General features: G+C 43.3%; 2 protein-coding genes across 4 annotated transcripts; one reads left to right on the top strand and one right to left on the bottom strand.

The window, feature by feature from the left end:
• The first annotated feature begins 855 nt into the window (after positions 1-855).
• Positions 856-15,405, top strand: LOC135920743 (uncharacterized). The gene is made up of 5 exons (XM_065454983.1): positions 856-953; positions 3,398-3,598; positions 6,171-6,366; positions 12,380-12,597; positions 14,769-15,405. Exons 1-5 carry the CDS (start codon positions 865-867, stop codon positions 15,226-15,228), a joined length of 1,164 nt encoding a protein of 387 aa, XP_065311055.1. The 5' UTR covers positions 856-864; the 3' UTR covers positions 15,229-15,405.
• A 229-nt stretch (positions 15,406-15,634) lies between these two features.
• LOC135920764 (uncharacterized) lies at positions 15,635-25,865 on the bottom strand. Of its 3 annotated transcripts, none has more exons than XR_011515137.1 (7): positions 25,658-25,865; positions 24,612-24,763; positions 22,133-22,213; positions 19,267-19,305; positions 16,922-16,972; positions 15,787-15,883; positions 15,635-15,692 (listed from the first exon to the last, which is right to left on the bottom strand). XR_011515137.1 is itself a non-coding variant. In XM_065455016.1 (6 exons), exons 1-6 carry the CDS (start codon positions 25,719-25,721, stop codon positions 15,854-15,856), a joined length of 417 nt encoding a protein of 138 aa, XP_065311088.1. In that variant the 5' UTR covers positions 25,722-25,865; the 3' UTR covers positions 15,758-15,853. The 3 variants fall into 3 exon arrangements, 1 of the variants encoding a protein (XP_065311088.1); XR_011515138.1 differs by lacking the exon at positions 25,658-25,865 and adding an exon at positions 25,208-25,310; XM_065455016.1 differs by lacking the exon at positions 15,635-15,692 and having other exon boundaries at positions 15,758-15,883.
• Between the last annotated feature and the right edge of the window lie 421 nt (positions 25,866-26,286).

The following is a 26,286-nucleotide window of genomic DNA, read 5'->3' as shown; positions in this document are numbered from 1 at the left end:
AACAACGCCATGGCCTTCAAGATCATGCCGCCCGAGCCTCGAAGGCCATGTGAAGGCCGGGCCAGCCATCAACAAATCGAGCCGGCTTGGTAAATTTAAGCACAATTTTGAGAACTTTCCAAGAGGTTGGACATCACATCGCTAGGACAGAAGTGTTTATAATATCAAGGTGTTCACAGCGGAAGGCGTTAAACAAGCTTTGAATCAAAGCAACGATCATAGTGAGAGACAAGAACTGAGTGGGACAGCTATGACGACGCGTCGTAATTCTGCCATGGTCACTTCAACGAACGTTTAGCTTCAACTGCAATCGCACATACATCTGGGGCGCAGCGAAGAAGTGCTAGTATAAATTCTGTTTACAATTATTTAAAACCATTCTAATTTCAAGGCTTTTGTATTTCTGCCTAATCATATACTTTTCTCAGGCCATATGCCCCCCAATAGGTATTATTTTAAGGTTCGTACTGTGAATTTTTGCCCTATTAGAAAAGCTGCGTGTTCATTTCTTTGATGTAAATCCGCTCGATATTTGGCTGACCCCTCTTAGTGGGCATCAGCCTTTGAAGACCACCAATAAGAGCGTTCCGGTAAATGTTCCCTTAGTGCTACTTTCGGTATTGCGTCATCGGCTTGCATAATGCAAAAACAATACAAATCTATATACTTCCTTTGCAAGCCTCCCAGTGAAATTTGATTTCCTATGCTACATTATATATTTAGATGTATATTCGGCTAAAATTGAATGCTAGAACCTAATTTGGTATTTGCTTTCCCTTCTTCTTCCTCTTGGCGCGTGCATGCTGGTCTGCACCCGTGTGGGCATGTGCCATTTATTGCTCAGAAGAAGAAAACGTAGCCATAATGGAGCCACGAAATGAGTTGCTTGGACACCCGAAAGAAATGACCCGTCGGGCAGGCTTCTTCAGTCGTTTGCCGGAACTCTTTCAGTGGTATGTCTGAAATGTTTTCCGGCATTTACCAAGTTTGTTTTTTCTCGGTTCTGTTCTATCCTTATAGGCAAAGGGGTGAAGAACAGAGAGTTCCGGTAATTGAAGCATTCGGGCCCCTGACTTAGGGCAAGAAGGAAAACAATCGCCACGCGCGGTCCTTTATTTTATTAAATTGCATTGATTCTATGCAAAAACGATGGGAAACAGAGCGCAATGGGATGCAAACTTGCTGAAACCTAATTTACGGAAACCGAAACCTGCATAAACCCAACCAGGACCATCTGATCAATTTACGAGGATTGGATCAACGCTGTGGCGCTCAGTGGTTGACGAGGTCGCTCAGCTTTTGTCAAAATTTGGGTTACGCAGAGTCTTTCCGACGCATATTAGGGATTCGATTCTCGTGGCATTCCTGACACTCGCTATCCCTGCGTACTGAGTACGGGAGTTGTTTTCCATCTCTAGTGTGTTAAAACTTGCGGCACGCCAACGTGGCCTGTGTACTTTTGACAAGGAGTGTGAATTAGAGAAGCCAACATCGTCATATACTATGAAACTCTTTTTTCCATCTCTTGCTCTCTCTCTCTTTTCCTCCTTTAGCTGCTAACACAACGCAAATTGACTTTGTCGTTAGGGCATTCCCCTCCTCAAAACCAGGTCACGCGTTCCATGACAGTCTAAAGCGGCTGTAACTTCAGAAATTAACCTGCAACAAATCAACATACTTATTCAAACTAATATTTGAGCAGTCACTCAACACAGGTTGCTTCCCAGAAGATTGGATATAAGCATATGTAATCCCTATGTTTAAATCCGATGCAAAATATTGTGCTAATAACTACCTACGGATCTTCCTGACGTCTATTTCATGCAACATACTTGAACATATTCTTTAATGAACTTTAGTGAACTTCAATGATGTAATGATTCTAGAGGCTTATGATGAACACTGTTGTCGAATGTCTGAGCGGAATTGATGTAAACACAATTAGGCCGATTATCATACTCAAGTTTCGGTCGAACATATTTTGCAGTCTAACCAATTCAGTCTGTATATAGATGAGACATCTAAAACTTAACTTTATGAATAATTATATAAGCTAGAAGGGCACAGTAAGCTACATAAATATTCGTACTTTGCCTGTGTCCGTATAGTATTCGATAAACCCTCCGAGATCCAAATGGTGAGATCCGAATTTGTGCCAAAGAAGATAGATGAATTAGCTGTTTGAAAAGGAGATAATGGAGGCAAAAGCGTAGTGCACAAGGCAATTTTACGACCATCGCTACTCATTGCCCAACTACGAGGCAGCTACGACGCAAACCACCCTATGTAGCCGGCCTCTGCGCTCTGCTTTGTGACGTCACGCAACTTGGTCGGAAATTTGCACTGCAATGCCAACGTTTCTTTGATAGCAGGAGACCGATGCAGTTCGATCCGTCAGGCTATGCTACCTTGCCCGATTGCCATAGAATCCAATGGGGTACTCCCGAGTAGCGGTTGGGATTTTGACGTCACGACAATCGTCACTCCAGCCTTGGCAATCGAAATTAAGGGTGAGGTAGCATGACTTCATGAAACGTAGTGAGCCCGCCTTTTCCTATTTATGTGGTGTGGATAAGCCGCGGTGATTTCGACGTCACCGCTTTGATCACGCCGGGCCTAGCAATTCGGCATACGCAGCACTTCGGCCTACGCAGCACGATGTCATAAAGCAGAGTACTGTCTGCAGAGTTTCAACAGAGTACTGTCCGAAATGTGTAGAGTATGGTGTTTCCGCAGGCTGCACTAAATTATGTATGTGACAACCATTACCCAATCAATATGAAGCCTCTGGCACCACACAGTGGTAATTGCATGTGTACTATTAAGTAGAAGGTAAAATATCAACTAATTTTCGGGCAATAAATATGCATTGCTTGTTGCACGTCACACAGATAGCAGGAAAATGTTTAGTGCAGCAGGTGGGGTAGACAACTTGTGTCCTACATTTTTTTATGCCCCACATGAACAACAAAGTTAAACAACAAACGTAAGATAGCTCACATGGATAGAATTGAGAATGCTCTCAGGAATGGAGGATGCTTAAAAGCAGCCACGGTGAAAAAGCCATGCTGATTTCGACGTCACCTCTTTGGTCACGATGGGCCGAGCAATACTAATTTCGGCCTAGGGATCACAATGGCATACAGCAGAGTGCACAAGCCTGATGTCTATGAGGCGCTGCCAAAGCCATTTGTGACGAAAACAGTGACGTCGAAATCGCCGCGGACATGACAGGAGCATTGGATGTTTTCTATGGCATTCGGGCAAGATAGCATGATGTCAGGGTTAGAAGAGCACCAGTGTTATGCCACCTAGGAGGCGTTGTTTGATCTCGCGGCACTGATTTGATTATCCAAACCTTGCAGTGTCTGTGATGCATTCCACCCTCTTTCTTTAGGTTTGACGTGGACTTGGCAGTCCTAACATTCTTCATAGTTGCCGGGACAATGTACGGCCTTTTAAAGTTCTTCGGCACGAAAACCTACCCACAAATTCAAATTCCGGCGCAAAGGGAGCATACTCCAAAGAGCTTCTATGACGCGGACGAAATCTCGGGATACAGCTATAACATAGTGCCGGACATATTGCACTTAGTAAGGTGAGTCAGACAATTTGTGAAGTCGAGCACGTCTTCTGGCTAACATAAATCTATCTATATTACTTAAGGAGGCCTGTGGTAAAATCGTCGTTCGCTGTTCTTTTGAGAACTGAAGACACTCAAAGGATACCAACACTTTTCCGACAGGTTTAAAGCGAGTAATTTTTTGCGGGCCGTCCAGGATTGTCCTGACCATGCCTCCTTGCTACAGTCTGTCGAATGGCTCATAGCTACGACCCTGCTGTCAGCATTAATACCCTTGGTTATGTCCACGCTGGCGGCCATAACTTTTTGCGGAATTATTAGGTGAAGAATGCGCGATACCTGAGTATTCTCATTGCAGGAAATTTACACCATAAAAAGCACAATTCCTTTAATAAAGCAAACCTTTTTATGAGAATTCTTGGGGTTGATAATTGCCGCATCTGCTCTATTCAATCTTTAGTTTACTGTCGCACGGTCCCCAGGATCGGCCTTTTAAAGTATGCCTGTGCACCCTGGGTACATTGTCGAAGCAATGCAGGCCAATAAAAAAAACAGTATGAAGCGCACTCACGCGCCTCATATGGTTTGTGCAAAATACTGTGCAGAGTATAAAGAGTGGCGTGGTAGTCGTTTACCCACTAAAAGAATGCTGCACGATCACGTGACCGAGAAATGTGTACAGTATGGTGTTTCCACTGGCTGCGTTAAATTGTGTATGTGACAACCACTGCCCAATCAATCTGAAGCCTCTGGCACCAACGGTGGTAATTGGATGTGTACTATTAAGCTAAAGGACAATGTCACCTAATTTTCAGGCAATAAATATGCATTGCATGCTGCATGTCACACAGCTAGCTGGAAAATTTTCAGCACGGCAGGTGTGGTAGACAACTTGCGTGAAAAATTCTTTTTTATGCTGAACTTGAACCATAAAGTTAATCAACTAGCGCAAGATAGCTGACATAATGAAGTATAATATGGGTAGAATTGAGCATGCTGTCAAGAACGGAAGAAGCTTAAAAACAGTAAAGAAAAAAACTAGGAATAGGCAAGAATCAGATGTATGCGTTAAGAGACAAAGCCGGCAATATCATTACTAATATGGATGAGATCGTTCAAGTGGCTGAGGAGTTCTATAGAGATTTATACAGTACCAATGGCACCCACGATGATAATGGAAGAGAGAATGGTCGAGCGGAATTTGAAATCCCGCAAGTAACGCCGGAAGAAGTAAAGAAAGCTTTGGGAGCTATGCAACGGGGGAAGGCAGCTGGGGAGGATCAGGTAACAGCAGATTTGTTGAAATATGGTGGGCACATTGTTACAGAAAAACTGGCCACCCTGTATACGCAATGCCTCATGACTTCGAGCGTACCGGTACCGCTACCGGTACCTTAGTAAGTTTCGATTCACTGACCATATTGCCTTGCTTAGTAACTCAGGGGACCAATTGCAATGCATGCTCACTGACCTGGACAGGCCAAGCAGAATGGTGGGCCTAAAAATTAATTAGCAGAAAACTAAAGTAATGTTTAACAGTCTCGGAAGAGAACAGCAGCTTAAAATAGGTAGCAAGACTCTGGAATTGGTAAGATATACATCTACTTAGGGCAGGTAGTGACTGTGGATAAGAATGGGCTGAGGTGTGTTTGGCAGGCATTCTCTGATCATGAACAGCAAGTTTCTATTGTCCCTCACGAGAAAAGTGTGTAACAGCTGTGTATTACCAGTACTCACTTACGGGGGAGAAACCTGGAGGATTACGAAAAGGGTTCTGCTTAAATTGAGGACAACGCAGCGAGCTATAGAAAGAAGAATGATGGGTCTAACGCTAAGGGATAAGGAGACAGCAGATGGGTGGAGGGAACAAACGCGAGTTAATGACCTATTAGTTGAACTCAAGAAAAAGAAATAGGCATGGGCAGGGCAAGTATAGAGCAGGGAAGATAACCGATGGTCTTTAAGGGTTACGCATTGGATTTCGAGAAGGGAAGCGTAGCAGGGGGTGGAAGAAAGTTAGGTGGGCGGATGAGATTAAGAAAGTTTGCTGGGACAACATGGCAACAATAGTGGTCTAGGTCTACATAACCGGGGTAGTTGGAGAAGTACAGGATATGCCTTTGCCCTGCAGTGGGCGTAGCCAGGTGGCTGTTATTTATAATGATGATGATGATGAACCGCCAAGCAGGCTGGCGATGGTGAATTGTGGCAAAATGAATTAGCACCCTCGGTAACGGCTCCCTCGAGGAACCGAAGCCGGTATAGAAGAGCATGCTTTTCTCTGCTGCAAACATCGGAATTTATTCTTGCAGGAAATGCAAATACGTCATGGCCGCCATGATGAGTCTTTGTTTCTGCATGTGTGTTTTGTCGGTTTGCTGCTCCTCTGTATAGCGTGAGCGAATGAATTGCGGGTGCAACACAAATGCGGCTTTCCTGCTGCACAATTTGTTGTAGTTAACACTTGGACATGAATGACATGCCGCATATTACTCTGCAACTTTCTCTACGGGATCAGTAAGCATGTGTGTAACGACGCCTTAACAGGTATTTGCTGTTAAATGTAATACTCTTGACATGTGCGCAGGTACAATTCGCCCAATGTGGAGTTCATTGACGTGGTGACCTTCCGCTCCATGTATTTGAACCATCGGCCCGAGAAGATATACGTTCACTGCAGTCCTTGCGGCTTTGAAGGGAACTACACTCGCTTTCTGGAAGGCATCAACTTCACCTTCATCCCCGCAGTTTTTCCCAAGGAGGTTTTTGGCATACCTATAAAGGTAAATGAACGCGGTTCAGTCAGAAAGCCTTATGCTGCTCCCAATTATATATTTCCCACAATGATCACTAGAGCGAATTGTGGCGCAGCTCAGTACTCCCCCAAACCGAGTACTTCTACTCCTCCAAGCAGAGTGTTTCTACTCCCCAAAACAGAGGTCTTGTACTCCTTACCGCGAGGCTTTACTCCTTCAGAACAGAGTGTTAGTTCTATTTCTAACAGTGTGAAAGCGTTCATGATGTAGAGCCATGGTCATATTAGCAGGGAATCGCAATACTTATATTAGGGGAATATTTGATTCCTTCAAAAGCAGCTCCTGCACTTATGCTGGGTGAATTGGATGTGACCTGTAGTTGCCGAATTACTCAAATGGAACTATTTTTCTCTAAAAAGGTCGAAATCTCTATTAATCAGTCACAAGACAAACCGAATAATAATTTCTGAAACATATTCACACACATAAAATGAGATTGCGATGATGCCCATGAACTTTACAACACGTCTTCAAATAAAACATAAGTACGTGCCCAAAGTTTCATCACTATTACAGTGTAGAAGTATCATTTAAATTTATTTGGCTCCAGCTTTTCAAAAATGAAGTTTACGGTGTAAATTTAAACATAGAACAAACGTGCGCATACTCGTAAAATATTGACACTACGATCGAACAAAGAATGTGTGGCAAAAACTAGCGAGTAGGCGCACTTCTAGCACAAAACGCATGCACTTATATAGTAGAGGTTACCAGAAGAGCTGCTAAGGAAGGTGCTGGTAACGTAGATAAATTGTGGAGGAAACTTTTTTTGTTTGCGCCATATTCTCAGACAGCAAATCATGTGATAACGTCCCATACAACATATGGATGTTTCTGAGTACAGTGCATTTAGAAATGTGTCGTATATTCTCATGTGACGCCGCAGGTCTAGCTTTGGTTATAAATATTTCACATAACGCTTTTCTTGTATGGGCTGCGCCCCTTTGTTTGTAAGCGTGTCTTGTCATGGCTCTGCAGCAACATCCCGCCCAGTCTCAAAGCGGCACGGAGGCGTATAGTATTTCCTATTTGGTTGGCGTACTCATGAAAGTAGTTTCCTGTTGCAGGTGGGATCGATCCGTTACACTTTCTCACAAATGAATAAAATAAATTTTACTATATTATCTAGTGTGTAGAAAAGGGGTATAAAACTGTAAGGTACATTAGCATTAAATCTTGCGCATCAAATGTTTGTCATATATGGTAGGTTTTATCCCGCATCACGATATGGACGCTATACTTCTGAGGAAGAGCTTGCATAATTACATGACCAATTACCGTTACTAGTTGAAAATGCAATCTAACTAAAGTTTAGCATGGCTTCAGATGTGGTCCAAAAATCAGATGTGTAGAATATGATGCATAAAAAGCTACATAAACATAAGTATTGGCAGCGCAGTGCACGAAAAAGACAAGAAGCAAATCATACATTGGGAAAGGCACCATCTTGTTTAACAGATGCGTTCCATGCACATGGATTTTGAATGTGGCTATACTTGCAGAATAAACCAACTACCTGAAACCGAAGCTTTCTTTTTCCTACTTAAGTGCTTACGGTACTCTAAAATAGGAAAAATTATTGCACTTTTCAAAACCTTTTTCTCAAAAGAAGTATATATTATTCTAGGAAGACTAATACAGTGCCTCACGGTGTGCTCTATCTTAAGTCCTGAAATTCACTATGTGCCAAAATGTTTTAATTTTATTTTGCCTTATAAAAACTATGTCTGCAGAAACCATCAAACTTATGGCGCTTTTGCTTGATTGACACTATATTTTCCCATCCGCGAATTGATGAGCAAGTGTTCCATGCAGATGTTCTCAGTTCTTTGCATGGAGAACAACCCCGCCTCCACTACCATACTTGGTTGGCAACCAGATGAAGTCACCTTAAACAAAATCTGAAATGCCTGCCAGAAGCACTCATATGACTATTTCCCAGAAGAAGAAGCCACCATTTTACATGTGCCAAAATAATTTTTCAATTGCAAGCGACCCTCCGGCTTCCAATTTAGACGTAAGGTGCGCACCATGGTGTGCATAGTTAAAGGCCTTAATTGCTCATTGCTACCGCTTTCGAAGCCACATGCACTTGTAATGAACTTGTTTCGTGAGCATGCACGGAAACGATAACGACTTCTTAAACGTGGGGTACTCTGCCCCAATGCTTCCTCTTTCTGAAACCTAAGAGGAAATTAAGTGTAAAAAATAAATGAAAGGAAGGACATGAAAATCTGTCTGCTTCATTTCAACGTTAGAAATACAGGACGATAGTCGTTTGTATTTGCACCCTTGCATTTACGGGCTGTTAAAATATGTCTCAGCAAACCAAGCATGAGTTGTTGCTTTTTATAGCGGGCACAGGCAACGTGCTCATGGGAAGAATGCATTATGTCACTAAGCGAACCTGCAATGGTATTGTGCCATTATTTCTTGTCAAATGTATATATGAGAGGTAATAAAAAAGCGGTCACTTCTCAAAAAAAAAAAAAACTGACCAGCTTTTCTTGAAAACACATTTCTAACTTTTCAATGACACTTGCTCCTATGTGTTTGCCTTCAGAGAGCATACTTGATCTTGGCTTTCTCATCGGCGACCCATTACAACAAAACACACTGTTAAGATGACTGCCTACAGCATTTGAGAATTTTCATCTTGGTGTTACATACTGTATTTTCAATGTTTTGCTAACATTTTGTCAAAAGCTACAACCATATACTCACACTCTTGTTTTCTCATCCAAATTGCATTGCAACGTATTCTAATCTTTGGAGTACGCTCCTCTGCACCACGAGGAGTCGTGCTGGGCTGCCTTCTTGACATCCTTGTGTCCTTGCAGCTGCATTCTCGCTTTCAAGCTGTCTACCAAGTTGACATTTTCAAATTTCCTGAGTTTTTCAGCTTTTCTCTGAGTGATACAGAACTTCTTTGATGTTAAAACAGGCTGACATCAAGTCGCCCGATGCTGTCACTCTCAAGTCAGCAGAAGAAGAAATAAAAAAAAATACCTAATCGAGTTTGAATAGTAAGGAATTGTGTTTATTTTATTAAAAATAGAAAATTTAAGGGAGGGGATAGTCAAATGCGCAGCAAAAATATGTTCGAAAAAGAAAAATGATCAAGCCCATTGTAAATTAAGTCGAACATTTTAAAATACGAGTAAAAAGAGATGACTACAGAAGAAATAATTTTCGAAAATTAGCTATTTCTATCAACTGATAGCAAGAGCGTTAGTATTAGGCCCGAACTTTGTCACAAGTGAGTTTTTCTCAGCAGCTGGAAATTAAACCTCAACTGTCCTCGCATACTCTCAGCCCACGCAGAATGATTCCGTTTTGTGCTTAATTGCATTCAAGAGTTATTTTAGTTTGGGTGAGGGTCACCTGCATCTTCGCGTCAGCGAACAATTTTTGAGCTCAGGCTCCTTTAAAGAGGCGGCAGAGTTCCTTTTCTAATCATTCCTCAATGCAACGGTCATTCCTGTTCTTGTCTTCGTTCCACCGCGCGTTCGCCCCAGAGAACATTTGAAACATCCGTCAGTTGTATGATTAACGTGCGATGTTTCGGACTTCCTAGGGGCAACGAAAACGTCGGATAAAACAAATCGGGCATACCGAAAAAAATGAATGCATTTATTTCAGCGCCTTTAAGGGCTCAGTGCGTCACAGGCTCGTCCGCAAAAGCTCTGAAGGCCTGCCAGTACACTTATTAGGCATGTCGGTGCACGTACTGTGCAGGAGACGGCGGGTGCACGCGTGTATAATCATGGAGCACGTACTGTGTGACGTGACAATTACCCCTTGCCACGCTTATGCTTCAGCGCAATGATTTGCGTATTGCACGTACGCTTCACGGCGTAACAAATGTATTGTGAGGCAAAGCTGCCTTTCGGGAACCGCCCCTGTGACAGCGTCATGCTTTCTAAGCTTCGAAGGTAATCGTGAGGATTGCAGAGGCGGAGCTGGTGCCATTATTGACACCGTCGAATTCTTTCAACGAAAAACACGGCAACGAACGGCAAGAACCATAATAGCGAACGTCGAAGCCGCTAAGCCTCGCGTTGCGCGGTGGGTGGCTACGGCTGCCAGGGGATCTGCTTGCGAGAGCGCTGGTTCGAGGCGGCCAGCTAATCAAAACGGCGGTGTCGGCTTTGATTAATGCTTTTCGGATTGCGGCAAAAAGTCCGGAAAATCGGATAGTGACGGGCTCTTGCGTGTGAAATTACAGGCGTTCTTATACGATGACTCTATGGGACACTAGGTGGTAACGCTTAGTCTTCGGCAATATAGGGCGTTTCCCAAAAAGCGGACGCCCGGAAACTCGGCCGTTCGCTGTACACTAGAAACTATAAATGCACTAGAAAATACGTGAGCGAAAACAGCTCAGTCTTATTCAGCTTAAATTATGAATTCCTCAGGCGTTTTCAGTAAGTTCAAGATAACGCGCCCAGCTGACCTCTTGTAGCATGGCGCTGAGTACCTGCGGTAAACTTCCTTTCTAGCACTGGTGCTGCACGTTAACTTCAGTGGTCGCAGATTACCCTTGGGCGTAAGACACCGTCAAGCGCACCGCTTATTATAACGAAAGCACGCCGTCAGTCAAACGACCCCTTCTGTTATGTGACTTCTTATTTCAACAGCGTGTCGTACGCAGTGCACTGCCAGACTGAATGAATGAAAACATACAGAATGCACGCTAAGTCCACTCCGCATAAGCTCCGCACGCTAATCCTGCCATTTTAATCGATTTGTGTTGATCACATGCGCCTGTCATGGCCCATCCAAGCGCGCTTGGTGGTCAGCATACTCATATCCAGCATCCTGCGTTTGATTTCATGACTGCTTCCTAATGATGACAATCCTGGTAATCGTAGTATTCGATTACACATCTTGCATTAACAAAATTAATCACTTCATTCAATTATTAATTCCTATGAAAGAACTTTTTTGGTTGTTTCGAGACCCGCGGTTAGAGGGGCTAAACGCTGGCAAAAAACCCACATACACTCCTCACTACTTTTTTTTTTCTTCGTAGGTCACTTTCGCTGGAAACTTCTTGCACAGTTCGGGACATTTTTCTGGCCACGGAAAAAAAGTGCCTTTCATTAGGGCCATGTAGTTGGGCGTGTAGAATCTCTTTCCTCCAGACTCTTAGAAAAGATACCTTTTTTGATAAGGCATTCCCGGAAAACCGCTCTTTCTCGTAGAAACAGTGCGTGTCCTACTCATAAAAATCATTTACGTTTTTCTTTAAACTATTCTTTATAAATTCACATTACTAGGGCAACTTATGTCTGCCTCGTGTAGAAATTCCTGTGCAGAACAAAGCGTTCGCTTCCCCTCTAGCTTTCTCATGAAAATATTGCACATTCTTAAAGAAGCACCTCGTATGTGAAATACTCTAAGATGATTGACAGGATTGTGTTCATAGGTAGCACTGCCGATCAAGACTAAAAATTACAACGTGCTTGGACGATGTGCTCGAAAGAACCTGAAAATATTTACGTTAACTTCTCTGCGTTCCTCCGAATATTTGAATATTACTCAATGGGCTGTAGCAGGACCATTTGGCACAAAACGTTGTTCATTGTTGCTATAGATTCCCCAAAGTACGCTTTAGTAAGTATACAAGCAATTAAGCGCCTTATTCTACCGTGAGAGCATGTTGTGATAGCATAGTGAACCAGTTAATAGTTGACAGTTTACAGTTGATAGTTGACAGTTGATAGTTGTGAACCAGCATAGCAAATTATGCTATGCCTGACTTATAGCTATGCTATATGTCAGAAGTTATAGCGCTGATGCCAAACATGAAATTCTGCTTCTTAACAAGCACCACGGCCAGAAAATATCTGTATAAGTGGCTGAATGGTACCGGAGTCATTAGCGACTAAATGTGACTTACTTTTATGCATTCGACACCGCACAGGGCTGAAATCGATGCCGAATTCCTTGCTCTACACCTGCATTTCTCACGCAGGAACCTCACCACGCTACCGACGTGGTCCGCATCAGAGCTCTGATGAAGTACGGAGGCTACTACTTTGACCGAGACGTGTTCGTGATGCAATCTCTGCGACGCTTCCTCCGATACGAGGCAACCCTAAACTTTGAGTACGGGTTTAACATGGGAAACATGATGATGTTCTTTCACAAGGATTCGCGCTTTCTTCGTCTCTACATGGACAGCTACCGCGGGTAAGTCGGGTGGTAATACTCTACTACTACTGAGTATTACCACTTTCTCCTATTTAAAGGGGGTTCCAGGGTTCGGAGCGAATAGAATCGCCCTAGTATAGGAGCCTACAGCCTACATAACTGACTCCGGACAAAGGAAAAAAAAAAGCTACTGCACAGCGCTCATGCATGGAAGCGGAAACCGCTAACGCGCCGCCATGATACAGCAATTTGATGTTTGCCAGTTCACCAGGCGAATGCCCAACTTTAGCGCGAACGTAGCAATGAAAACCATACGCAACATGATTGTATATTTAGGTGCAGCATTGAAGGCTACTGGTATTTAAGAAGGTTGTCTTCTAAGGCCCAGTGCAGGGGCAGTTGAGTTCTCAGTGTGTATCAACAGCAGGCGTGGACGACGAGAGACGATTCAGAGAAGACCCAATGTACAAAGGCTCAGGGAGTCGATAAGTTAGCTAGTTCAGGGGTCCACACACTTACCTTCTCTCACATAAACATAATTATATAAACGTAAAGAAAAACATCGGATCTTTCTAGGAAAATAAAGTAGGAATGACGCGCACAGAAAATCTATGCAAGCGTCAAGTGCAGACGCTTATTTTTACATTATAATGGAAGCAGTTGAAGTATTAGGTTTTTTTACGCATATCTGTGTATAATCGCGCATGCCGCAATGCAAATTCCTTCATGGTGGTGCCTTTGCGAGTGTAACATTCTTGGCCAGGTAATTATCAAAAAATTGTCTTTTTATTTCAAATATTCTATCATCTTCTCGTAGGGTCCATGGGCAGGAGTTGTTGCTAATATGTAAAGACCACAAAGAACTGGTCGCCACAAATACATATCGCCGCAAATAACATGAAGAATGGTTGCACAAAATAATATAGATTGCACCAATAACATGAGAGCGACCAAAGGAAAAGGAGGTTTGCCGTCACTTCAGCATACGCTAAAGAAAATGAAGCTAGGGCGATCACCAGACATTCAAGTTAATTGACATTCTCATTCGAAGTCGTTGTTACTTCATATTACTTGTTTGCTCCATGCAGAGGTCAGTGGTTCAAGTGCTTTAATTAACTGTACCTGAATATAAAGTGCCTTAATTTCCTTTACCTTAACATCTATGGTCATAGTTTCTAGCATTACTGCACTCGAAGATGTGGAAGCTTCCAGGTTAACCAGTATCATTCATGCTTCCCCGAATGATTTCCGAGTATGCGAACAGGCTGATAATTTGTGCCTAATGCTCCTTTTGTACATACAAGAAAGAACGTTTCATCATGCGCAATGTAATGACAAAAGCTTGTTAACATTGTGAATATACTGCATTCTGATCATCGTTTCAAATTTCTTAGTGAAGACGACTGATTATAATCCGCCAGCTATTTGAGAAGTATTGTATAAATAAGTATACTTGCTTCTGGTACTATTACATTTGGTATTCGATTCCATTTGAAAGAGTACTTTTCGCATAGCCTTACTGATCGGTTGAATAAATGTTTCATTGAAGAAACGCCTCTTTTGCCTAATACGAATGTATGCTGGTTCTGTAAACGGCATCTATTAGATCATTTGATATTAGAAATTCGATATGTCATTTGACATCTTACGTGAATTTGTTACGTTGGTTACAAGGGTCCTGAAAAAGCTGTATTTCCATATTACATTTTTTTTATATTCATGTGTAACACATCAATTTTGTCCGTTTTAGATGTACTATTAGATTCAATTCACAGAATTGTGGTATCGTTACTCATTGTTGAGTTACAGAGTAGTAACGTTGATACTTTTAGATTTTTGACAATTTTTAATAAAAATTGACGACCTAACAAGCAAATTCGAAGCTAACAGTCACTAGACTTTGAGCTTTTCTTTTAAATGCAACAAACCTCGTAAAATTTGGTGGAGTGGTTGCCGAGAAAAAAAAATTTCCTTTTACATGTATTTAGATAGGAGCACCCCAGCTAAAGCTTCCTCTTAAGTCTGACACTTATTTAGCGCCTCTGAGATGAGCACAAAGCCACACCAGCCGAAACAGAAACACTTGTCCGGCGCTGCGCAAACCAGGGGAAGTGTGTGGCGTTCAATATCTCTTCCCAGAAATTATTGCGAAGCGCATAGCGACGCGGGGGCCCTTTATCCCTTCAATGGTCCTACTTTCCACTGTGCAGGTTTAACAACTCGAATTGGTACTACAACGCTGGCGAGCTGCCCGCCCAGGTTCTGCTCCAACCACATTCGCATCTCGTCCATCGTCCGCACTACGGCCTGGAAAGCGGACTGGACAAGCTGGGCGCCCTGTACGAGCCACACGGGTACCCGTATTGGCGGAACGTTTTTGCCATACATCTCCTGTGGCGTAGCCGCTGGGGGTTGGCGTCCGATGCGGCGCACGGAGTCACCTTGAACGAAACGAACATCCGAGACGTCGACAATGCCTTTGGAGAGATGGCGCGCTCGGTTCTGTTCGGAACCTCCGCCTTCGTGCCACCGGAGGCCCCCGTGCTGAGCGTCGCCGAGCTCGCGGCTAGAAAGGACCGGGGCGAGGACCTGACCAGCATGCGCCCAGGAAATGAGCGGCCATTTTTTCACCCTGTGATAAACACCACCAAGTTTAAACGCCACCACTGACGCAAGCTCACATGGAGATTGTTTACGGGGTGCTCCTAAGTTGTGAATTAATTTCAAAACTTAAAAAAAGTGTTCTGGTTTACCGAACAGGGCCATCGTGCCTGGGCTGAAATGCTGCGATGTATAGTGCATAAAATGGTTGATGGAGTTTTTGCAGCGACAACTGCTAGTGGTTGACTCCCTCGTGTTTTTTGTGTCTACCGGTGTTAGCAGCCTTTCCTTGCTGGAAAACTACATGAAAGGTTCATTTCCTTTTTCTAGTGCCCGTATATGTACTTTTGCTAAATAACTTTTGCTACTTGCGTAGAAAGCGTGTGACGTCGATGTTCCTATCGTTGCATTTGCAGTGGCTCCGGTGGAAAGTTCTGCTGGTTTGTTACCTGTAACGTGTAGAGCACCTACACAAGCGGGATTAAGTAAGCGCAGAAACAACGTCGAAGAAGTCATGGGTTTTCGGCAGTTTTCTGAAAAGACAAAGCGTTGTTCCTGTGAACTTCATTACAGTGAAGGATTTCTGGGTCTACAAATGCGTTTACTTCAATTTCTCCTCAGCATCACCTCTCATGCCATCTTGCTGCGCGTTTTTGGACCAATGCTGTCCAATCAAAGCGCTGTCCTGGAGGAGTCAAAAGCCCAGTGACTTCTTCAGGCACTCCTGAAAACGAAAAAAAAAAGAACGCAAGCCACCATCTTTGCCATTTTAGTCAACTTCTGGTTAGTAATATGCTATACTTCGTTGAACTCTTTGTCCTATCTACTTTCTTTTACTTAGGAGATCGTCGAATTTCATCCATACATCTTTAGAAGTTGCTTGTTTTTAGTAATTCTGGCCTTTCGAGTACAAGAGTGAAAGGGTTCAAATGAAACTGAATATGTTTCCTTAGCGAAATTCCAGGTTGCACGTTGAAATTTAAGTTTAAAAGGGGTAAGGAAAGGAAGAAGAGAGAATAAAACAAATCGAAACGGTTAATAGAAGAGAGAAGAAAATAAGGAAAAAAAGAAAAGAAAGGTCAATTACTGAAGAACTTGAAAGGAGAAGCGATATGTACGCACGACACACTTGTACTTTCAATGCAGCATAGTTGAAGAAAGCCTAAACAGAGGTTTGCCTATGTTATGTCTTTCTTTCTACAATAATAATGATATGAAATTTTCTTTTCCCAGAGCCAAGCTAAGTCGAAGTGTAATTTGCTTTATCAAGAATGGCATAATACATATTTTCCATTCAGTAAACTCTCAAGGCATTTCATTTTTAGCCCTCTTAAGCTCATCTTACTACCTCAAAAGTTAGGCCAAAAAACGTTGTTATTACTTCCTGTTACGAGTTACTAGAACCGCCGATTAGAGGAGCATTTCAGGCAAGAGTAGGGGGAAACATTTTTGAAATGTCATTTGCATGCCCCCTAATGCTTCACGCTTGTTGTCCTTTTTATCGCCTCTCATAGAAACTACAACCTCTGCTTCATGGATCGTTGTTGTGAATAGTTGAACATTTTTAAACAATTAAGACAAGAGCGTATGAGTCGAGACACCAGCTGCATAAGTCGGAAAGATAACTGAACAGTAACTTAGGAAGCACATGTCTGCTGCCATACTCAATCAGACAGCGGTCGGCCACACGTCCTCTGTGATTAGATAAAGTGTAACTGCAAGCCCTTGTATCATTCTGTAGTCTTCACAAACGTTAACCTACCATTCCGTCGTCGAAGATCTTCCCGTCCTCATAATTCATTCCGGTGTTTGCCTAAAAAATGTAAAACGGAAATAGGTTTATGTAGTAGTAGAGAGGCTCAGCTCAACCAGTCAAAACCAGCAAATTTGAAACTTGTGCGCTCTAAGTGCGTAGTTATTGCTTAGTTACAACTCATGGATGGGCAGCGCATAATTGTAATATGCCTTCACCAGTCACTGAACACATTGCAAATCTTTGCGGTCTTTATGCTACGGACTTTATGCAAACAGAGGGAGGCGTTGCCTTCTCGTCACCTAACCGCGATGACAGCGCAAATAATGAAATAATTTGGGATCCACACCGGATCTAATGGACCATTGTCAGCAATTTAAGGCTTCTATGCAGCCATCAGCATGTCGGGTAATATACGTTCTTATCGATTCTTTTTCGCCATCTTTGTATGCCCCTTATATCGTTCGCACAGCGCAAGATAGAAAGCGCATAGATCAGGGTTTAACAAGAAGCTATAGCTCGGGAGCGCCTTATACAAATACATGTGAACGGAGAAATCATTTTGATCATCCAATTCGGAACCGATGTTGTAATGTTTGTCGCATATATATATACATATTTATATATATATATATATATATATAACTATATATATATATATATATATATATATATATATATATATATATATATATATATATATATATATATATATATATATATATATATACTCATTGTAGGAAGCTATTTTCTATTTACATTAATGTACCTTTTATTCTAAAATTGTTGAAAACCCCAAGAGAGCTTGAGTACCCAGCGCATAACTGTGTATCACAATTTGGAAATGTAATGCAGACAAAAATGTTAATTATGTACACCACTCCCATATATAACCATGATTTGTGAACAGGGCATTTGCAGAACCCACTACGAATTGTAGCAATTTTATGTAAAGTGTGAATTCACTGATTAATTGGATGCGCTTAAACTGTTCTTGGTATTGAGCGAATCGATTGGTAAACTGCGTTCCAGTTTTCTTTTTTTCGGTTGTCGATTGCCGCGAACTTTAGTGCAACATTTTAATATATCAGCAATAATAGTGCTGTTGCAGAAAAAATTAATTCACATCATCTCGATCGTTTGCTATTTAGAAAATTTCTCCGTTTGTCTTGAATAATAGAATCGGCATTGGTACTCCGATGAGCATTCCTCGTAGCCTCGCCGATTTGGAGAATCTGAGAAATTAGGCATTGTTGATACGACGTATCGGAAAGAATAATGCAAAATAAGCTCAAGTGCCCAAAGAGAAGAAGACAATTGCTCTCGCTATGTATACACGCTTAATATAACCACTTGAAGGTCGGGCATGTGTAGTGTTTCCGTCGGTGTAGTGTTCCTGCGAAGAGTCCTGCGGTGAACATATCCCTACCGTTCCTCACTTTCTTGCGCTCCCAGTTAAGCATGAACATGCCGTATTTTCCAGTCGCACTCTTGTATAAGACGCACTTGCCGCCCAAGGAACCCAGTTTTACGAAAATGCTTACATATAAGGCACGTTTTGTACAAGACGCCCATTTTATACAATATTGCACACCTTGCAACGAGTTACTAGAGGGTTCGTATGCAGGTATCTTCGCGGCAAAGTGCCGAACTTGCGCAATTCTGACGCGCTCAGCTACTACGCACCGCTGATTGCCCGATGATTAGGCGCAATCAAAGAAACTCATCTCGCACGAATGTCTGTGAGCGCAAAATGAAATTGTGTTATTCATGTCAAGTGAACGTTATCTAAGTGAACCTTGTGCTGACTTTCGCCTTTGTCATTAGTGCAGCCATGCGGCACCTCCTATGTTCATTAGGGCAAAAAGTCATATATAAGGCTTTTAAGCTGTATAAGATGGGCCACTGCGAAAACTAAGAAAAAAGAATGCCCGTCTTATACACCGGCAGATACTGTAATAGTTCGCACAGTCCAAACTATGAACTATATAGTTCATAGTATAGTTAATTATTAGCTCCAGCGTTAATGAATTACACGGTACATAACCGAAATGAAAACAACGGCTTATACACACGAAGAACACCCAAAGTTAACAATGAGTCAGCGCCAACTACCGCTGTTTTCATTCATTAGGTGAGTTAGCCGTAGTTTGCACAGTATGAGTGATTTCGGCCCTCTGCATACTGCACGCAATTTGGGCACCACGTACACCACGTACATGCACGGCTACAACATAATCAACGCAACACTGAACATATTGTGTCTCTTTGAAGCGAGTATAGCGTTCAGCTCACATCCTGAATACGCATGTTAGAAAACCTGAGTTCCACGTCCCTTTTTTGTTGACACGCACCTTGACTTCGGCAGCGGCATCCTGAGTACAGGTAACGTACTGCAATGAACAAAAATGGAGGAATAATAATATCGCCATTCTTAACATTCATGTCGACATGCTTTGTCAGCGCGAAGTTAAGAACACACCCATTTCGTCGTCCATCACACATCCATCATTTCGTTAACAATACTGCGCAACGCTGTTCAAATGTCAACATTATGCCGTTGACGCTTCGGTTTAACAACCTTAGGGTCACTTTATAGCGACTCACTATATCTGAAAAGTTATGATCTCAGTGCGCTGTGACATCCTCGACAAGTGACGGCAAACTGGACCTGCGCCCATGCAGCTTTCTTTAAAGGGATAGCGGAATGCACGTTCAATGCTGAGTTTTAACGTTGTATACTCCTTATTTGGCTCCCTAATTCCTAGTCTTTAGTACGTATTAAACTCAGTGGCCTACTAGGCGAGACGCACTTACAGTCACGCCGTCCCTAAGCAAGGAAAATTTATCTTCTGCCTAATAATTGAAATAACAAAACTTCCCGATTCCTCCAGCTTTGAAACTCTCTGCGACCGCAGCAGGTGCCGCAACATCATCAAAACCAAGTTATGCTCCCAACGTCGCCTTCATACAACACTGCACTGCCTCCGTGATGATTACATGTAAGCTACAAATCTCAGAGTCTACGGAACGTCCAGAACGGCGCACTAGTTTGCGGGCGTTGACACAGTATAATTATCGAGTGCTTAGCGCAGTCGGCCAGATAATGAACGTTGCCGCGGGAACAGTTGTTCGATGCACAGTGGCGGTGGCTGGGGTAAGTATGGCTCCTTCATATAGCAAAAAGAATACGTTTGGCGCAGAAACTTCAGACTTCTTATGTGAGCGAACGCCAGGGCATTGTAGTCGCTTTGGTGAAACGTTTTCCCTCGCGTATTCATCGGCATGTAGTCCTGCGCGTTGTAAACTTGCACGGGGTTCCTTTTTGAGTCGTCATGTCGGTGGTGTACCGCATATTATACAATAGTGGTTTCGCGTCCAGATTGTTGCTGCTGTTGTTTCCTGTGTGGCGAAGAAGATCGGCAGGCCAAAAAGCCCCGTTGTCATCGCGTGGCTCATGCCCAGTTCGTTCACTGGCTGCGTCCTAGCTGCTGCTGCCGCGTTGGTCGGTGCTCCTCTACGACCTGAATAAACCCCCTTTACACCTGTCACGTATGTGGCTCCGACCAACAAATGGGACCGGCCTAGAAATTGATACGTGGGGAGGAGCGGTGCCTTTTCGCATATAGAAAGATCATTAGCGCATGATAGAAGACGATGACGACGGTGACGCGCACACCGAAAGCGTTGCGTGAGCTTTTGCATATAGCGAAGACACAATGTCGGGTTGTGTTAGGCCTTGAGGAATTGGACGTCAATCAGAGCATTTATTGGACGGCGTTTATACTCTTGGCACCATCGGCTATTTTCGGCACCATGTTAGGTAACGCCACCGCCAGATTTTCGCGAAATGGGTCTTATAATAGTGCCGCAGAAATACCACTCTTTGCCTCCTTTCCTAACCTTTGCGTGATCTTTGCTGTCTAGCCCCTGAAACTTCGCTCTGGCTGTCAAAAAAAATCAAAAGAAAGTTCCATGTCCCACTGATAAAAGCGAGAAGTCGCGCTATTATGGCTGGTAGTAAAACTTATGTTTTACGCCTGGAAAGACGCCTCTTTAATCGCGCCACAATTCATTAGAAGTGAGATATGTTAGAGCTCGTATGTGTACAGTGCCAGAAGAACAAAACTGACTGCTATTGGAAGGCCGCGTTTAATAAAGGTTAATTTGCAGCGTCCGAAGGTGCATGCGCTGTGGTCTCTGTAGGTGCTGTGGAGTCTGGGTGTACTCGTGCGATCAGCATTCTCAGCCAACATCCTCCACATGAGATTGTGATCAAAAGTATCTTAACCAATACAGTGGGTCAGAACAGTCCCTGAACACTAATTGGCTTAACGTTGAGAGACACCTTGAGATGACTTTGACCGGAATGTTCCTTGCAACATGTTGACAAGGAAGGTGGGGGCGGTGATGTGGATTTAACGACAGCGACGGCGTAATGAAAAGGACCGACACGAGAAACCCAGTTCCTGTGTCCCTGACTTCTTTCGCAGTGAAAGGCTTTTTTATAGACATCTGCCTCCTTACTACAGTAGACGGCACCTATAGCGCATATCTTTTGAACGTAGCCTCAATGTACTGACAGTGGCCATGCGATTTAATGTTTCTTTGAACCAACGCTTAATACATCAGCTCTGTCCTTCACTATAGCTTTCTTTTCGTCATTTTTTCCTACATTCATTTTCTAAACGTCCTTTTCATCCACCGTAGCGCCTTACTCCCATAGAAGAGAAACGCAGTGGCTTTCACCTATATAGCTTGCCGGTTAAAACTAATCTAACATTATTCTTTGACAGCTGTACACCTAGATGAAGCGCTCCTATGTAATGTACAGACATGACTTTCAAATTTAAAAACCGATCAGCTTCTATGTATTATATATCGGTGCTGCTTACAACGTATTCCTTGGTATTCATTATGTGCAGGGACAGATATTTCGCACAGCGTGAATATCGTTCTGCAGGTGACCTAGAGGAAATTAAGAGATTGCGCTCAGATACTGGCTTTTTGAGCCCATATTCAGCGGGTCATACGATTTCTTGGTGTCAACCTTTCAATACATAACTTTTCAGTACACCTTTTTTTAATACACAAATGTTAGGGCTTTCAAGTCAGACTAGTCTCTCGTACTGGAAATATGTTAGCACTGATAACAGCTCCATACAGTGAATGTTCCTGCGCAAGCAGGCGCACCACCAGAAACGTGGTTGAAACCCTCACCAAGGATGGCTTCTTGTCGTCTGGCTCAGACGCCAGTTTTGCACCACATTCGTTTAGTTGTGGTACCATCTGGTTGACGACCTGCGAGTAATTGAGAAGCAAGAAAAAAGAAATATCAAAGGGCGGCTGATTTGAGCTTTTTGAACTTATTGAACGCGAGTGCCTTGCTTGCTGGGTTTTGGTCTGCCTTTCTATAGAATTTGATGAGGTGGAATTTCGGGCGAGTTGGTGATTCAATATCGACATGTTTGCCCAGCTCAAAATATGGGGACTGAAGGAAGAACAAAATACAGGCGCTGACTACAACTGATGTTTACTTGCGAAATCGCCAGAACTATATGAACTATATACATGAACAACAGCAATAAATACTTAATTTCGTTTTTTTGTGAGGGAAATATACGGCATGCTGATGCAAACGTCACCCAGTCGCTGTATCTCGTCAGCCTATATGATTTCACGTGTAAGCTGCTCTCGCTCTTTGGAAATTACGACCCAGTTTTCAAATTGAGGGTCACAATGGCAGTCTCTGCGGTGAATGCCACGATGACCTTGCACGGTTGTATAAACATAATAAAAATGCCCTTTCAATCGCTCATTTAAACATCTTCCTGTTTGGCCAACGTATTTCTTTCCGCAATCCGAGGGAATCATGTAAACCACACCCAGGGCGCCTGCTCGAAAGCGCTTCCTATGGTTAGTACTGCAAATAGTTTGTTTTGTGACATGAGCATTCACACACCTAGAGAGCACTGCTAATTTTTACGTGGTAGAAAAAAACAACTTATGCTTATCTGCCTATCTTCTTCAAGATGTGCGATATCTCGTGCAAGTAAGGGAGCACCGCGACTGGCTTATTGTCACTGGCAACGCTGTGAGCTGGTGATTTGTCTTGCAGCTTGATTTTCTTTAACATCTTATCTGCGACTGAAACTAACAAGACCTCGGAGTACCCAGCATATGTTATGCAGCAGGCCTGTGCTTGGTGACTGCGCGGTAAACAACGAAAGCAAGACTTGTTTAGGGCATCTGTGAACCAAAAATTTATAATGCCCCATTTAACCAGCTTAGAATGGGCCGTCAGATAAGACGAGAGTGGATTGTTCCCTCTGGGCTCATACATCCAGCAGAATTGATCTGTAAAGATACTAAGTCACGAATCTAAAAACCTTAACGAGTCATCTACTGGTAGCGTCAGGACAAGTGGCGACACACATTCATTGAATAGGCAAAGTGCATCTGAAACGACAGGCTCAAAACCTTGACTTTCACACGCAAAAAGTAACAAGAAGTTATCCGCAAAAGGGAAAACTTTTACTACCAGGGTGTTATCAAGGCAGCTAGCAATAAGTCGGTCATGGTAAGCGAGAAAAATGTCGCTTAAACTTGGTGCTATGCCAGAACCAATGCACACACCGCTTTTTTTAATGCAAATGTGTTCATGTCTCATGACATGAACATGACTTACCATGACCGCCTTATTGCAAGGGTAGTGGGATCGTTCCCCACTTTGGCAAGGTGAGTCTTTACCCCCTTTAATTTCAAACTATTTATCGTTTCTTTATTTCATTTATTAGGCACAAGTAATTTCCCCTACGTTTTGCTTGGTGTCAGTGTTTGTTGGCGTTTTATGATACGACTAATAAAAATCGGGCCCCTCGGTTAACCCCCTTTCTTCTCGTCTATCTTTTTTCACTTCTTACAGTAGATACATTTTTTTTTGTGGATTTCACATAGGAAGTATATATACACCACTGGGTTCAAGACTTTGCCCATTGCTTTTCGACTGTTCGTCGAGGATTTGAAAACTTCGCTGTTCGAACACCATCAGTCGACATTACGGTGTATTGTTTACACTGGGAATGGCTGATGAGCCCACCATTAGTTACGCCCGAAGCATCTACAACCTTCATATGAATCTTATGTGCTGTCATGTGCCATGTGTTGACATTTTAGACAGAACAAGAGAATGTAAGGTCTTTTTTTCCTGCCTTATTAGTAATACCTAAGTATCTGATTCTCGTGTACTCAATCTACAAAATCGTACAATCAAGATAAGTTGATATTTGGTGCTCCATATTTGTTTTGTTTATTAGGTTCTCCCACTGTATGGCGCTAAATACTCGATTGAAACTTTCCTCTTCCAGTTGTCCCGATAGTTTATCCCTTCGTGCACTGTGCTTTTTCTCAGGAATAGACTCGGCAGCTAACGTATGTTTATTGCTAGATAATCATCCCATCATCATCATAGTCAACAACCAATCTTAAGTCCACTGCAAGACGAAGGCGTCCCTTTCCCATCTCCGATTACCCCTGTGCTGCGCCAACCGATTCCAACTTGCGTCTGCGAATTTCTTAACTCCATCACCCCACCTAGTCTTTTGCCATCCTCGACTGCGTTTCCTTTCTATTGGCACCGATTCTCTAGCCCTAATTGAACACCGGCTATCCAACCGCTTAGGCAATAGTTACAACCCACCTGCACGGCAACTTCCGGTGTCATTGATGCCATGTCCAAGAGGCAGTCGCGCATCTCAGGATACTTGCTCATAAAGAGCTGCTTGCTGTACGTATCGGTTATCTTCTCTTCGACCACCCTTGTGAGCATTTCCTTCATACCATCCGCATCACCTTGAGCGCATGCGACAGAAAAAAAAAAGAAGATACAAAACATGAGGAGAAGGCACAGTCATGGTTTCAGAGCCTATTTCATGCGCTTATGACAATGCCCAGAACGCTTTGACATGTGCCCCCGATACAGGCTTGTTCAAGGTAGTAAAAGACTGGCACGCAGTGCACAATAACAAATAGAACGTGCAAGAAAACACAAACGCCTGTTTGTGTCCATGTTGAGCCGGGCTGCCTTTTCGCGCCGAGCTTCCAAGCCAACGTACTGAACTTGTAAGCTATTCTCAGGGTGCTCAAGGTTGGGTCTACAATGGATTGCGATACCATCAACCACGCGATGCCATCTACATGCGAGCATCAATGAACACTGTGCACAGGCTGGGAACATAATTAAGAAGCAGCGTCTGATGCGCCAATCGGCAGAATAAACAAGAAATTTCATTTCACCTGCGATTCCCCGCAAGATGCCACGTTGTCACAAAGGCATCCAACAAGTTTTCGGCGGTTTACTTCATGTTTCTTCAGTTTCGAAAAGCATGTAGTGGACGAGTCACACCTCCTGTTGAACAAAACGTCCATCCATACCTCTGCTGCTTAAGCACAAGAAATGAGGCCCAATTCCACGTGAAACATGTCCTTTCCGACATGTACGACATGTCGGAAAGGACGTACGTCGGCAACAAACAAGTTTTTTATAACGTTCAGCAACGCTGTAGAAGTAATTTTTCAGGGACAGTGCTACCGAATGACACGACAAACGATTTACGTTGTACCATGTGTCAAACACGGCATTTGCATAATCATTCAGGAATGATCTGTCGTCTGCTACGCACTTCATGCGCCCGCGAACCGTGGAACGTTTCACAGGAACGGGCGTCTTGAAAACAGTGCATTCACCTCGAATTGGGGCCGTTGCGGCGACGATCAGAAGAAAGGCAGTATCGAAGATCCAGAGGCGCATGCTATCCTTGATTCCCGACGAATCTTCATTCAGAAGAGCCCACCTTCGATCTCTTCACATGCCCAGACGTGAGACCTCTAACAGTACAAGCGGTTCTCGCACGGTTGGTGGAGCATGCAAAACAAGCTCAAGAAAGAACGAAGCTGCGTGCATTTCGTTCTTTCCGAGTTCGATTGCATCATTACGATGTTCACGCAGTTTGTCATGACGTCATTGCTCGCCGAGTCATTTCTTTTTAATTTTTTTGCGTGCGTCGGCGTTCGATCACGCCTTTACAGGAATCCCTTAGCTCTCAGTCGACGGAGTCGTCAACGCTGTACGTCACTGACCTTGAGCACGTCTCGAAAAATGGTCGGAACAGAGAGCAGCTACACCACGCTACATTGGCAGCACCGTGAAATATTCAACGTCTTGTGGCCCTCTGGACCGCGGAGATGCGTCAAAGGCGGCGGGCACGCTCGGACGAGCACGGAGGCTTCCTTGTCCTGCCCATCACGTGTAGTACAAAATTGAATGCTTTTTCTTATTATATTTCTCGGGGCTTTGCATCGCCACTCGCCATGAA

Source organism: Dermacentor albipictus, chromosome 6 (assembly GCF_038994185.2).
Source record: "Dermacentor albipictus isolate Rhodes 1998 colony chromosome 6, USDA_Dalb.pri_finalv2, whole genome shotgun sequence".
Lineage (NCBI taxonomy): Eukaryota > Metazoa > Arthropoda > Arachnida > Ixodida > Ixodidae > Dermacentor > Dermacentor albipictus.
The sequence above is the reverse complement of the archived record's forward strand: the minus strand, read 5'-3'. Positions and strand labels throughout refer to the sequence as shown.

Excerpts from the sequence above, each read along its gene's own strand:
- LOC135920743 (XM_065454983.1), top strand. The coding sequence starts at position 865 with ATGGAGCCACGAAATGAGTTGCTTGGACACCCGAAAGAAATGACCCGT. Across the intron at positions 3,599-6,170 it reads GACATATTGCACTTAGTAAG|GTACAATTCGCCCAATGTGG; the intron begins GTGAGTCAGACA and ends ACATGTGCGCAG. Across the intron at positions 12,598-14,768 it reads TACATGGACAGCTACCGCGG|GTTTAACAACTCGAATTGGT; the intron begins GTAAGTCGGGTG and ends TCCACTGTGCAG.
- LOC135920764 (XM_065455016.1), bottom strand. The coding sequence starts at position 25,721 with ATGCGCCTCTGGATCTTCGATACTGCCTTTCTTCTGATCGTCGCCGCA. Across the intron at positions 24,764-25,657 it reads CGCAACGGCCCCAATTCGAG|GTGATGCGGATGGTATGAAG; the intron begins GTGAATGCACTG and ends CATGCGCTCAAG. Across the intron at positions 16,973-19,266 it reads ATGCCGCTGCCGAAGTCAAG|GCAAACACCGGAATGAATTA; the intron begins GTGCGTGTCAAC and ends TACATTTTTTAG.